Below are 13,302 nucleotides of genomic sequence, written 5' to 3' on the forward strand. Positions count from 1 at the left end.
ACAATTACAATGTTTTTTATGTATCTACATACTTAATCTACTACTACTACTACTCGGCATCGGCAGGTTAATATTAAAACAAAATGTCAGTCAACCTGTCGCCTACAAAAAACGGGCTTATAATGGCTTATATCATGTTAAATGTGTGTGAATTTAGTGATAAAATGGCGTTGACAAATGACAATGACGTTCGAGCGCTGCGTTCGCAATTTACCTACTGTTGCAATCTGTTGCCTTGACATAATATTATCATTGCTACAATGAGTTGCTATGTGATACCGTAATACGATGATTGTTCCTTAACTGATGAGTCAAAAAGTCTAAATTTAATTTCATGGTGATCTGAAATATAATTGAGAATTGGGTACTTGACAGTTATAACAATAAAATATGAAATATGTTGGATATGATAGCTTATAAGTAAACATAAATTATGCAGTATTTCGTTTATTTTTTAATACGTTCTAAGTATTTTAATTTTTAAAAAGAAATTTTCGATTTTTTATCTGTGGATTTTAAATCGCAAAACGGCGACAGTGCTGCCTCAAATGTCATGTGACGTCACTACATCGAAACCAAACAAGAGAAATAATAATTAAATCGTTTGCTGTTAGAGTTGGTTGAATTTATGTTGTGAATCGAAATGAAGCCATACTATATTAAAGCTGATAGCGTGAACCTGCTTAAAGAATCTCCATATATGCAGTGCAATAAATCAAAATGGATACAAAAACTTCCGTGAGATAACCTATGGAAATATCAAATAAACAACGTAAGTAAAACATTCTTTATATTTACATTTAATCATATCGGACAATTAAAGCATTTCTTAACTGACTTCAGACAGAAGAAAGGTTGTCTTCAAGTGATTATTAAGATTTTTTTAAATATACTTATATTCTTATGTGAACTGTTTTAAGGTTATTAATTGGTTATATTTATATTTACAGATCTTCCCGACAATCGTATAGTGACGACGTTATAGAGTATGTGCAGTTTAAGAGGAAGGCAAGTTTGTGTTTCATGAAAAGTAAAAGTTGTCCTGAACACAAGGTACATCAATGAAAATGAAAATGTGATGACTGTCCTGTCTAGAAGAAGTGAGGAGCCAAAAGTTTCGAAAGTGGGCACCAGTCTGAAATACATAAAGTAAAGTACACGGGAAATAGTACTTCTTTACTTGCGTAACCTACCCAACAAGATGAAGGAAGAAAAGTGACCATACAGTTCCTATTATTGCATTGCAATTTAATTCTGAAAATGACAGTGATAAAAATATATATCCATTTGTTACGGAAAATAATTTTAGTAATGAAGAAAAGCAGACACGCAAGCAGCACAAAAATTTAGCTTAGGTGATCTGTAGTAATTATTGTAACTGTAACATATGATAAATATATACAAAAGTTCTACTGTGTGTACATACTAATAGAACCATATAAACCAAATAAACAAAGAAATCGGTTAATAAAATACTAATATTAGCAAATCATGTATTTTTAATTATACAGTCATGTAACTTAATCAGTGCACATGCACCATCAATAATAACACAGTCATGAAATATTTTAATTGTGTCCTATTAATTACAGAATGGGCCCTTAAAATAGAATTCTCATAGACGTCTTATAATTCTATTCTTATCATAGACATGTATATAATATATTAAATATATGAATACTTCTACTTGCTGTTTTGTTTTGATTACGTCCCGTTCCAATGATTTGGAATTGACGAATCACTCGAGAGTTACTAAATTTATTCCTTTTTTTTCAATTATACTTCTCTTACATAGATAGTATAAAATGTCATTGCTTGCAAACAGAGGATTTACACATATAAGAATCTGCAAGTTCTTTAACGTTTATGAGATTTGGGTTTAGGAACTTGTATAAGCAAATTTGTTAGGATATTTAGCGATCGTACTTGAACACATCGTCACTGCACACGCCTTGTAATTTGACATTCTTGCAATTGTACTAATAAAAGTTAAATAATTCCCAAGATTTCCCCTGAAGTATGTGTAGCGTCGAAGTTTATTTCTATATTTTCAATGTGTTGACGTCACGCTACGAAATGACACTTGACCGCCTGTTTTGGCGTAACGTTCCGTTTACCGTAATAAAAATATGTTTTTTTATTAATAAATAGCCCTTTTTTCGAAAAAATGATCAATGAAAGGCATATATAATACGTATATGAATTCATTAAAACAGTTTCCCAAAAAGTGTCAAGTAGCCAATTTACAGTGTAGTATCCTTCTTCCCACTCGTCGGCATCGCGATTGTTTAGCCTTTTAAAAAACAAAAATTTAAAGACCACTGACACTGCATATGACAGTGACATTATTGCTCCCGATTCGTCACAATCGTCACTTCTTTTTCGCGCTTCCAAGGCATCGTGATACTATTTTTTCAAAGTTTTGTTAAACGCGTATAGTGAAGCAAAACTAGTGAAAAAATGGAAACTAGGAATGAAGAATCACGTCCGCGTAGTTGTGGTCGCAGTAGCAGGAATTTTCGAAGCAATTCCTCGGATTGGATCACCGATTCATAGGTTATGTACAAATTACTTACCAGGTATGTAAGAAAATAATGCATTCACCTTTTACAGTTATGTGTGCACAACTATGGAAATGCCTCAGTAATTAACATATGCTCAGAAAGAAACTAAATTGTTCGAAAAACTTTCTAGTAACTACAACCATCCTCCCAAAATCAAAACCCATACTGCAACAATAAGAACAAAAGTGTCTCCTAGATATAGACAGAATGCATATTATCAAGGACACTAAGTTGGAAATGATACTTAGACTCTAAATTAAGGGAGGAATCGGGAGCTGTCAATATTGTCACTGTCATATGCAGTGGTCTTTAAAATTTTTTTTTTTAAAAGGCTAAACAATCGCGATGCCGACGAGTGGGAAGAAGGATACTACACTGTAAATTCTCAATTATATTTCAGATCACCATTCATAAAATTATAATCAGACTTCGCTTACAGGTAAGCTCGTCTAATTTTCAATTAGATTAGGTTAATTTTATATTATTTTGGTATTTATAAAATGATTGTTGTAATTTTGGTTCCGTTGATAGATGTTGAAGTTTGTTATCTGAGATTATCCCACCTCTGAATTAATACAATAAAACTATTTCTTCGACCAATTTACAACTTTTATGATTCCTGCGCAAAATACAATTCGAACGTTAAGATAGTTCTTTTTCTTTTTTCTTAAACTGACTCATACAATCGTACCACATGAGTAAAAAAAGTAACAGAGACAAAGCTTCATACAACCGCGTTGATCGGATGGCGTTTTACACTACTACACTACTATAAGGCGACCAAGCAACCTACTATAACAAATCGATAGATTGCGTCCTCCCTCCTCGAATACCGCCTCATGCCCCGCTCACAACCCACTACTGTTCGCAGCTAAACCCATAAACTCTAATCCTTGCTTTATTCACACGCTGACTTACGCTGTGTTTCGTGCATCTAACAATTCACAAATAATTTTTGGATTATATTTTTTCTTTAATGTTATTATTGTTATCTGTGCACATAGTTATTGTTTCTTTGTTATTTTGGTTAGTTATTTGTTAAGTAATGAGTGACTGTCGTGTGCTAAGACAACATCAAAATGGGGAAAAATAAGACTATTCACAGCGGAGAGCGAACAAAGAATTATGAGAGTTTTACGTTTTACATATAATAAACTAACATAAAACATAATAAAATAACAGTCGTTAAAGTATAAATTATTAGACAGAAATTTATTAAAATTTACATTTCAGCGGTACGCACACAGCTTGCGAGTGACGTCACGTTTGACATTCGTCTAGTTGGTTTGGTCGGCTAGTAGGGTCCGCGCAAAACTTCTAGTCTGCTCTGAATATAGAAACGAGTCGGGTCGCACCAGCAAATTTTATATATTAGCAGGATGAAGGCAGCGCGGCCAACAATAATATGACGTTAAAAGTTTGTTTATTTTATTTTACTCCCTTGTGCCCACACTACTAAAATAGGAAATAATTTTGCACGCCCCTTAGAAGGTTTGTCTCTGTTCCTGTTTTTTACTCATGTGATCGTCCCAGCCAACTAAACAACTAACAACTAAAAAAATATAATATAAATGGGCACTTATTATTATATAAATAACACTTCATGGAAATAACACAAAATAATTAATTAAAATAATATTATAATTAAATATTTTGAATATATATCTAATAGTTAGGATTGAAGTTTATTAACCTTCGGCGACAGCAGGCTATTTTTTCAACTAGAGTTAGAGTGAATCAATTTATTTTCAGACGTCTTCAATGGCTGCAACTGATCCGTCGAGACGATTTACAAAAGAAATCTAACTTTGCTGCCTACCGTATTTGCGAAAAGCATTTTGATGCGGACGATATTCGACAAACAGCGACAAGAAAACTTTTAAAAAGGAATGCTAAGCCCTTATTTATGCTGCCAAGCTTAGCAAGTACCGTTCCAGAATTCTTGCGGACAGAAGACAAACAAAGTCAAACTGATCTATCAATCAAGTCGTCCATTCAAGTTGATAACTGTACACAGACTATAAATCGAACCTTAACGAGTCCCTCTAGCAACACTCGAAGTAAAAGAAAATTTCAGAATGAACTCCTCCGATGCAGAAAGAAAATAAAACTACTTGAAAATAAGACACAACAATCTGAAGAAATAACTTTTCATCAACTTTGCGATAAATTTTTGGACGGCAAACTATCTCTCCTAGTAAAAGCCCATAGTAATCTTAAACGACATAATACAGGAAATCGATACGACCAAGACTACGTCAATTTTTGCTTAAAATTATATTGCATAAACTCACAAGCCTACCGGTTTTTGCAAACTGAGTTATGTCTTCCCTGTCCTTCAACATTGTATAAACGTTCTTTCCCAACCACAGCTGAAATAAAAGATCTTAAACTGCAAGTTACCAAAATGACAGAACCAGAAGAACAAGAACAATTATGATTGATTCTACGCAAACCCAACAAATACAGGTCTGTGATTCTATGTCATTTAAATTAAATCTAATATAATAATCCCTTATTTAAAAAATTCTCGTGTCACAGTGTTAGTTACCGTATTCCTCCGAAACGGCTTTACCGATTTTCACCAAATTTTATATGTATATTCAGTAGATCTGAGAATCAGCTACTATCTATTTTTCATACTCCTAAGTGACAAGGGTTGTTCACCCTAACATTTTTTTATTTATATGGCAATCAATGTTTGCCGGTTCAGATAGTAATATAATCACTGACCTATATACAAAATACAGGTCTGTAAATATAATACTATCTTCCTAAGCGTTGTTTGGATAAAGATTATTGTTAGGCCCGAAAGCGTGAAGCCTGATGAAAGAAACCACAATTTCAGCGCAGAGAGTCGGTATTTAAGGTACAGGACTACAGTAAAAATAATTCACAATAATTCACTACCCAGCAACATAGATTAGTAAAGATTACTCCCTCCTAACAAGAAAATGTAACCAGTTTTGACAATTGAAATTGTCACTGTCATTTATTTTCGTGTGATTTTTTTTAAATGTAGTTTTTAGATCATTTACGAATGAAACGATATTTCTCCGCACTTTTTCTTCGATTTCGTATTTTTGCACCCTTAACTGCGCATGTCAGCATTGTACGGCGTAAATTACACCATGAGAGCTATTAAATGGCTGACACATTTGTCAGCCGTTCAAGTCATTTAGTGGCTTCCTTCAATTACAAGGCGGTGAGATATCTATACTTATCTATGCCCAGCAATGATTTCGTGGACTATGTGGAAAAATGGAGGAAAATACTTCGAGAATCATTTAAGCAAAATATATAAACTGTAAAGTAGCTGCAGGTATTTACAAATTATTGAAACATACTTCTTTTTCTCCTCCTTATCCATGTTTTCCAACATTCTTTTTTGTTAAACTTATCCGAATCAAAGATCCAAATGTTTTTTATACTATTAAATTTAATAATAAAACTTTTCGTACATCTCAGTCGAGGCGCAAATATTTTTTAGTTCCAAATTTATAAGGATTATCTGTTTGTTTTTGTTTATTTGTTTTAACAGCTTTTAACTACCTAAATATACTAATTAAAACACATAACATGCATTTTTATTCTACACTTCCTATATAATTTACTTTGCTTAAATAAAAAATATAAAATGTACAATAAAAAGACTAAAATGAAAGTCAAGTATGCAGATGTAATTAAAATACTGTAGGGGGGGAGCGCTAATAGTCCATTGAAAAGTTACATTTGGGGTTGCGTTTTTAGAGGACGTAGCAGGCAGATGTTCTTTTGTTCCCTAATGGTCCCTTGGGTATTTTCTACCTGAATAGTATTCTCGGTAACGGCCATGAGAATTAAAATTATTTTAAATATCAATAATTGTAAAATTCTGTAATGGAGTGGAAAAAAGTCAATAATTAATTATTACAATATTGCTAAATTAATAATAAAAAAAAATATAATAACAAAATATAAAAAAAATAACTGATGACAGATTATTAGTACACACGTATATGTATAGTTAAGAGTGCTGAAAAATAGTACTCACTTCAGAGCGCTGTAAAACCTTAGCTATTGACTTAATAAAAAAATGTTGCGTATAAAAGTTGTTCCTCAAAAAACGATCTACAAAAATGGTCTGATATCATTTTTTCGTAAAATGATAAAAAATAGTACATTACAATACGAGGACGAAAAATTTTTTTCTGACAAGTGTGAGTTTGCAGGCCGAGCCGCAGGCGAGGACTGCAAACACACACACGAGTCAGAAAAACATTTTTCGTCCGCGTGTTGTATAAAATTTTATATTACGGAGTCGGAAATGGGGGTTTTGCGCACGCGAAGCGTGCGTAAAACGTCCATTTACGCACGCCGTGATATAAAAATTATATCGAAAAATACACATTTTTCTGAAATTTCTTAACATTTTCGTTTATAACTTTTTTATTTATAGTTCTACGACAAAAAGTTACTGGAAAAAAGTTGTAGGGAATTAAATTTGCAACTAAGAATGCTTATATTTTTTTTTCATCTGATAAATAGTTTAAGAGATATATCGTTAAAACATTTCAACCCCTATTTTCAAGATGGCGGCCGTAGGACAAGGGTGGGGACCCCACAAACTTGGTTTTAGCTTTACACTGACCCTCCCTACACTTCAAAAAAATTAAAATTGCGTCCTCTAAAAAAGCTAGGTTAGGCCTAAAAATGTAACATTTCAATGGACTATAATGCGAACTCTCGCTCAGCGTGTCTGAAGGTTCATTCAAGAACAGGGCCGAGTAAACCGCGTAAAACTGCTAGTTCGGTCTAAATATAGAAATGAATCGCTTCACCGTAGCAGATTGTATGACTACACCTGCTCGCAACAACTTCAGAGCGGACTAGCAGTTTGGCGGGGACTATACAGATCCTATTACCGTGGTAGCGTGTAGTCCTGTTTTTTACGCCCACAGCGGTGCTTGCAAAAGGGTCCGCGGGCAGCATGGCGGGCGTTTTTTTTTTATTTTATTTTTTTACAATATAGGAGTAGCAGACGAGCATACAGTTCACCTGATGGTAAGTGGCTACTGCCGCTCATGGACGTCTGTAATCAACCCTAGATAGGATTAGATATTCCCACCTAAGGTCGGCCACAGATGCGCCGCTACCCTTGAGGACTAAGCTGGGACGCCTTGGAAAAGTCTGTCTCCCTTACGACACCCTTCAAACTGGAACACAGCAGCGCCTAACACTGCTGTTATTAGGTAGAAATAGGTGTGGCGGTGGTGCCGCCGGAGTCGAACAACAAAGGGTTCTACCACCTTCAGCGTTTTCAGCGACGCTAATGTAATTATGATATTTTCACCTCGTCGGTTAAGCGCAGTTCCAACGCTGCGTTCTATTGCGGACCCGCACTATAGGGTCCGTGGGCAGCATGGCGGGCGTCTGCAGCGACGCTTATATAACAATGATATACATTACCCTCTCGTCGGTTAAGCGCAGCTCCCACACCGTGGCCCGTGGGTGGTGTGTAGTCCTGTTTGTGCGCCCACAGCGGCGCCCGCGCGACAGGGTCCGCGTGTGCTGCGGGCAGCATGGCGGGCGTCTGCAGCGACGCCAGCGCCGACAGCGAGCGCAGCACGGTGGTGAACGCGCGCCGCTCCTCCCGGGATGGGGTCCCGTAGTGCAGGGTCCTGGTTACCACTGTTGTTCCCTCTACAGATGTTGTGGGAACAGATTAAAATTTATGTTGGTGCATTGTTTATATAACAAGATAATAGAGGGCGTATTGAGTGTGTATCACGTGATACAATTCCAATGGATGCAATTTGTAGTGAATTGTTAAATTAACAACACTGCTATTCAGTGGCATGTACATTAATTCATCAGTTTCTATAAATAAGAATAAATAAGAACAAGAACAATTTAAATAAATTTAGTAAAACGTACCTATACCGATACACTTACTTAGTACTTTACGTTACAGTTGGTTCCGTTTATATGACCATTTCCTAGTCTCTAACTAAAACGTCTCAGGACATGTAGGTATAAATATTAAATACGAATGAACTCAAATATTATTATTTTGCATAATAAGTCTTTATCTATGTTCTAATGCAGGGACATTGCTATTTAAGATGTACATACATCTTGCTATCGACTTACCATCATACTGCCCGCCAGACTGTATAATAATAGTAGAATTCATGAAAATGCGTCTATTAGTGGCATTAGTGGCGCGGTACTCGGGTTCAGCGCCGTTAGGACCGTATGAGACTCGAGTGCGCATCGCGAGCCCCACGTAGCCCGCCTGCGTCGCCCGCGTCATGTCCACCTTCACTCCTACTGATATCTCGTTGAGACCTGCTTTTCCCTACGAATTTGAAAAAAACTGTAGAGTGTAACCTACAAACCTCCTTCTATCTCTATATCGGAAACCTAATTAATTTTAGATGAAAAATAAGAAAAGACAGTTAGGATTTCATGTATATACGAAAATTAATATTTTATCATTTTTATTTCACTTATTGTTCGCTTACTTACGCTTCTTAATTGTTATACTATATACATCTATAATATAGTGTGTCGTGTAAATAGCTATGGACACTACACATCCTATAAAACCTTGTAAATAAGACATACATTAAGTAACTCTACATAGACCGGAAAACTGCAAATACTGCCTGAACGATTTGATTATTATTATTGAAGTAGGTAATTGAGTTCTCAAAAATGGCAACATCGATATAAGAGTACCTATAATAACTTAAGACTGTCATAATGACATACTTACATGCACAATTAAACTGAGAGAAACGCATAATTAGGAGAGTAGGTACCTATATCTATAGTTAAGTAAGGTATATTTGTGTAATTAAATTATACGCGAGATGCGAATTAGAAAGGGAATTTACGGAACTTATATTAATCAATAAATCATGAACTGACAATTTTTAAAAGTAAATTCTTACCATGCCCTCTATGTAACTCAGTACAGTGCACATAGCGACGGCATCTCGTAAATGAGCCTTCTTTATACCCTCAATTTCAGCTTTGTTTTTCTGTGCCTTCAAATAAATGATGGGAGACGGTTGAAAAATCCTCTTCGACTGTGGAATACTTTGTGCGATAGCTGCTGACGCACCTCGCTGGAACGTGCCTCCGATGGGTATCAGGACCTTGCTTTCGGTTGTGCGCCGTAAGTCTGAGTAGATTGTTGTGTAATCATTAACCCTGGAAGCATATTATTTAGGTAAGTCCAAAAACTTCCGAGGCGTTCCAGCTTAGTCCTCAGGGGTAGCGGCGCATCTGTGGCCGACCTGAGGTTGGAATATCTAATCCTATCTGGAGTTAATTACAGATGTCCATGAGCAGCAGCCACGTATCATCAGGTGGACTGCATGCTCGTCTGCTACTCCTATATTATTAAAAAAAACAATTGACATGAGAACGTCTAATCAATCGTTAAGTTAGGTGATAACCGGAACTTTGTTGTGTCAAATTCTCATAATATTTGAATCGCTAATAACTACGGGACTTAATAAATTCGTAAACAAATGGTGAACGGGTAGACTCTACCCGGTAGGCCGGTAGAGCATTTCTATGAAGTGGTCGCGAAGCCTGTGACGTCATCAGACTAAGTAGTAAAGAAAGTACACATTCGCGTGTGTAACGTAATAATGCGTTGAGTTATGACTTTGATTCAAGTATTGGTAAAGAACTCGTGAATTACTTCTAGATCCAAAGTGAGATAACTTTTTGATACAATTATGACTTCAATTTATACAGACCTAGTACAATTGGTAGACGTAGTGAAACAATTATAAACGGCGAGAGCTTCGCGGACCGGCATTGATAATTTCCCAGGCGGCGCGTATACTTTTACTTCCCTCATGCTTATGAGCACAAAAGCTTTTAACAGGGGTGCGTATGGAATGTCTCTGCCACGGACGTTCAGAAGCCAAGCCACTTCGTCCAGTGCGGTCACAATCATGGCGTCAGCTCCTATTGTTTTCAGTTCGTTTCGCACCGCTGTTACTTTTTCGCGCCAAGTTACACCTGGAAAAGTAGTAATAGTAGAATGTCTACATGGAAAGATAAAAAAAATGTTTGGCTGGCTGCACTCTTGTTCCACTGCTAGGCGGTTCTCTTCGCAGAACTTGGTGAGGCTTGGAATGTATTCCAAAACCCTGCTCCACCGCGTGTAGGTGATGGGGTTACATGGTAGTGGAAAAAAACCATAAGAGGTGTTTTACAAATCGCACATAAGACAAGGTTAAACATCTGCAATTGGCATGATGATAGTATTAAAAAAATCAAAGAATAAATGATTTAAGAAAACCCAATATATTGAAAGGATTCTCAAAAATGACTCAGTTTAAAAAATACTTTATGATTTATAATAATAATATAATAATAATAAATATTTATTTCAGACAATATAAACAAAGATACAAAAGTATAATTGAGTACAGAGGTCCATATCATATATACCTTACAGACTAACATACATATTAATATAAAACCTCTATTTAATATATTTTCAATAAATTTATATTTTTTATATTTTCAATAAACAAATGCTATTATTTTCGTTAATACTGAATTTATTACCGAATAATACGATTTTTGGAATCGGTAGACGTTATAGAAGGGGTTTTTTAAAATTTGTCATCATGCCTATTCAATGATTCAATCAGATGCCTGCCGAAACTTGGAATTTTGCCATTTAGCCATCAGGCTTCCGATCATAATCGACGTTGGTTAACTTTGTAGATAGGTAGAGAGACAAGCAGTTAGGGCTATGTGCGCTTCGATAGATTTTTAATTATTTGCATCAAAATTTTACTCTTTACTTTATATCACGTACCAGTATATTGCGGGTGGTGTAAGCTAGCAACGATCCTCGAGAACTCTGGCCGTCGCCGAGCGGAGTCGAGTTCGTCGTTCCACAGCTGATCGACTAGGGTTTGTACGTGCAGTAATTGGAAGCCTTCGCGTTGTAGGTTTGAGGATAAGGCTTGCCATTCATTAACAGACGTCAGTCTTGCGTCGCCACCAACACGGCCGTTTCGAATCGGCCGTTCCTGCTTGATTTTCAAAATGGAAAATAAATTCTAACATAAGTATTATATGTGTAAGATTCTTATTTTGAAAAATGTAAAATTATGTTAAGTGGTAATTCCAACCCGTAAACATATATGAACGCTTGGGTATCTAATAAGAGCAACACGGAGACAATTGTAAGATAGAGATCGTGAGGTAAATAGGCCAGTTAAGGAAAACATATCGTATTTAATATAATTTAATATTTAGTAGATACTTACACTTGTTCCAAAACTAGCTAAAATGAATCCCGCAATCTAAAGTAAGGGAAACGGCTCTATTTTAGTGTTTTATCATGACAATGTGTCACTTTGTGTGTAATTACCGCGATCCACTCAGCGATGGTAGGTTGGCTGGGGTCGTCGCCGTCCAGCACGAGCCAGGCGCAGGACAGCGTGGCGCGCGCTCGCAGCAGGTCGCCGGCCGACACCCACACCGCCGCGCCGCCGTCCGCCAGCACCGCCGCCGTGCCGGCCCCGTCCCAGCCGCTGATGTACTCTAAACGACGCTCTTCGGGACTCGGCTCTTCGCTCTTGGGAATTTTTACATTATAAGAAATTTAATGGGCTATACTTGAATGTTTCATAATTATGTAGGTGATCAATAAAATGGCTATACAAAAAAACGTGTTTTGCTATTTTATCCCGACTGAAGGAGCCCGCTAGTATGCCTACTCTTGAAGACTAAAAGTACATCAGTCGAACATAGATCCTACTCCTTTTCGAAGTCTATTAAAAGGGGTTTTGTTTTTAAAATCGAAAAGGAGTGAGTTTCCAATTTCATAAATAAATATGCCTATAATTACATATTCCTAAAGATTATTATTTTATAACACAGCTCCAAAAATAATGAACTGTTCAAACTGCTCTTTACATAGCTTACCAAATGTTCATCACTGTAGAAAATGAGGAACGCGTCAAAGAAAGCATTAATTTGCGTGAAACTGGTGTTCCTCATGGCGCTGCGTAGTCTGCCTAAGGGCGTGGTGGTGCTGGTCGCGTCCGCGCACACCGGGGGTAAGGGCACCGCGGTCGACATCTCCTGGGCCATTGTTAGCGTGGCTGGCGTCCGGGACATGGCTAACGGCGTTATGGTTGATGTTAAAGTGGCATTGAATGGAGATGTTTGGGAATTCCTAGCTCCAACCACGACTGAAAGCAAAAAGGACCTCTTCAAATTAAAATTATATTCTTTAAGCATATGTATATGGCGAAATTGGCTTCTCGGGTGAGCTAATTAGTTTTAGTAAAGGAATTAAAGTTGACTAAACCAATATCGTCAAAAGTTTCATAATAACTATAACAATAAATCCTACATAGGTATAACTTATTCTTTTAGTATTAAACCTCTAATATAATTATAAATATTAGTACACTTTTCAATATGCTTATTATTATTTATAACTCTCCAAGAGTAAAATTTAAGCCCCTATCAACGGTATCAGAGAAACGAGACAAATAGTGTCGTTTCATTCATGGGATAACGATACTAAAAAAAGTTCATCAGAAGGAGAAAGCGGCTAGCGACAACGACGATAGTAGCGCGGGAATGTACCAGGCTTCCAGAGATGTGATAGAGGTCATGATCGCAGGAGCTTTCGAAAGCTCGTACGTGCGACAGGAAGGGAAAGTCGGGGTTCCGGCCCTCTCGCTCTAACACTCCCCCA

At 36.6% G+C, this 13,302-nt stretch overlaps 1 protein-coding gene and 2 long non-coding RNA genes across 4 annotated transcripts in view; 2 read left to right on the plus strand and 1 right to left on the minus strand.

Annotated features, from left to right (window-relative positions):
- LOC140750422 (xaa-Pro aminopeptidase 1) overlaps window positions 1–13,302 on the minus strand; it is a 33,757-nt gene that overhangs the window by 2,446 nt on the left and 18,009 nt on the right. The window contains exons 2-8 of one of the 2 annotated variants that reach the window (XM_073083920.1): window positions 12,519–12,787; window positions 11,962–12,168; window positions 11,401–11,617; window positions 10,322–10,589; window positions 9,503–9,764; window positions 8,697–8,904; window positions 8,013–8,246 (exon numbers count right to left, since the gene is read on the minus strand). In XM_073083920.1, the coding sequence (XP_072940021.1) occupies window positions 8,013–8,246; window positions 8,697–8,904; window positions 9,503–9,764; window positions 10,322–10,589; window positions 11,401–11,617; window positions 11,962–12,168; window positions 12,519–12,787 (1,665 nt within the window). Of the gene's footprint in view, window positions 1–8,012; window positions 8,247–8,696; window positions 8,905–9,502; window positions 9,765–10,321; window positions 10,590–11,400; window positions 11,621–11,961; window positions 12,169–12,518; window positions 12,788–13,302 lie in introns of both variants that reach the window. The other variant, XM_073083919.1, reaches the window with a different exon arrangement.
- LOC140750424 (uncharacterized) lies at window positions 41–1,572 on the plus strand. The gene is made up of 2 exons (XR_012103207.1): window positions 41–772; window positions 951–1,572. It is a non-coding gene; the product is annotated as an uncharacterized LOC140750424 (long non-coding RNA).
- Window positions 2,375–6,142, plus strand: LOC140750423 (uncharacterized). Its single transcript, XR_012103206.1, has 2 exons — window positions 2,375–3,003; window positions 4,317–6,142. It is a non-coding gene; the product is annotated as an uncharacterized LOC140750423 (long non-coding RNA).

The sequence above is a fragment of the Epargyreus clarus genome, unplaced genomic scaffold (assembly GCF_041222505.1).
Source record: "Epargyreus clarus isolate Ecla_fem2 unplaced genomic scaffold, WU_Ecla_fem_2.2 ptg000019l, whole genome shotgun sequence".
Classification (NCBI taxonomy): Eukaryota; Metazoa; Arthropoda; class Insecta; order Lepidoptera; family Hesperiidae; genus Epargyreus; species Epargyreus clarus.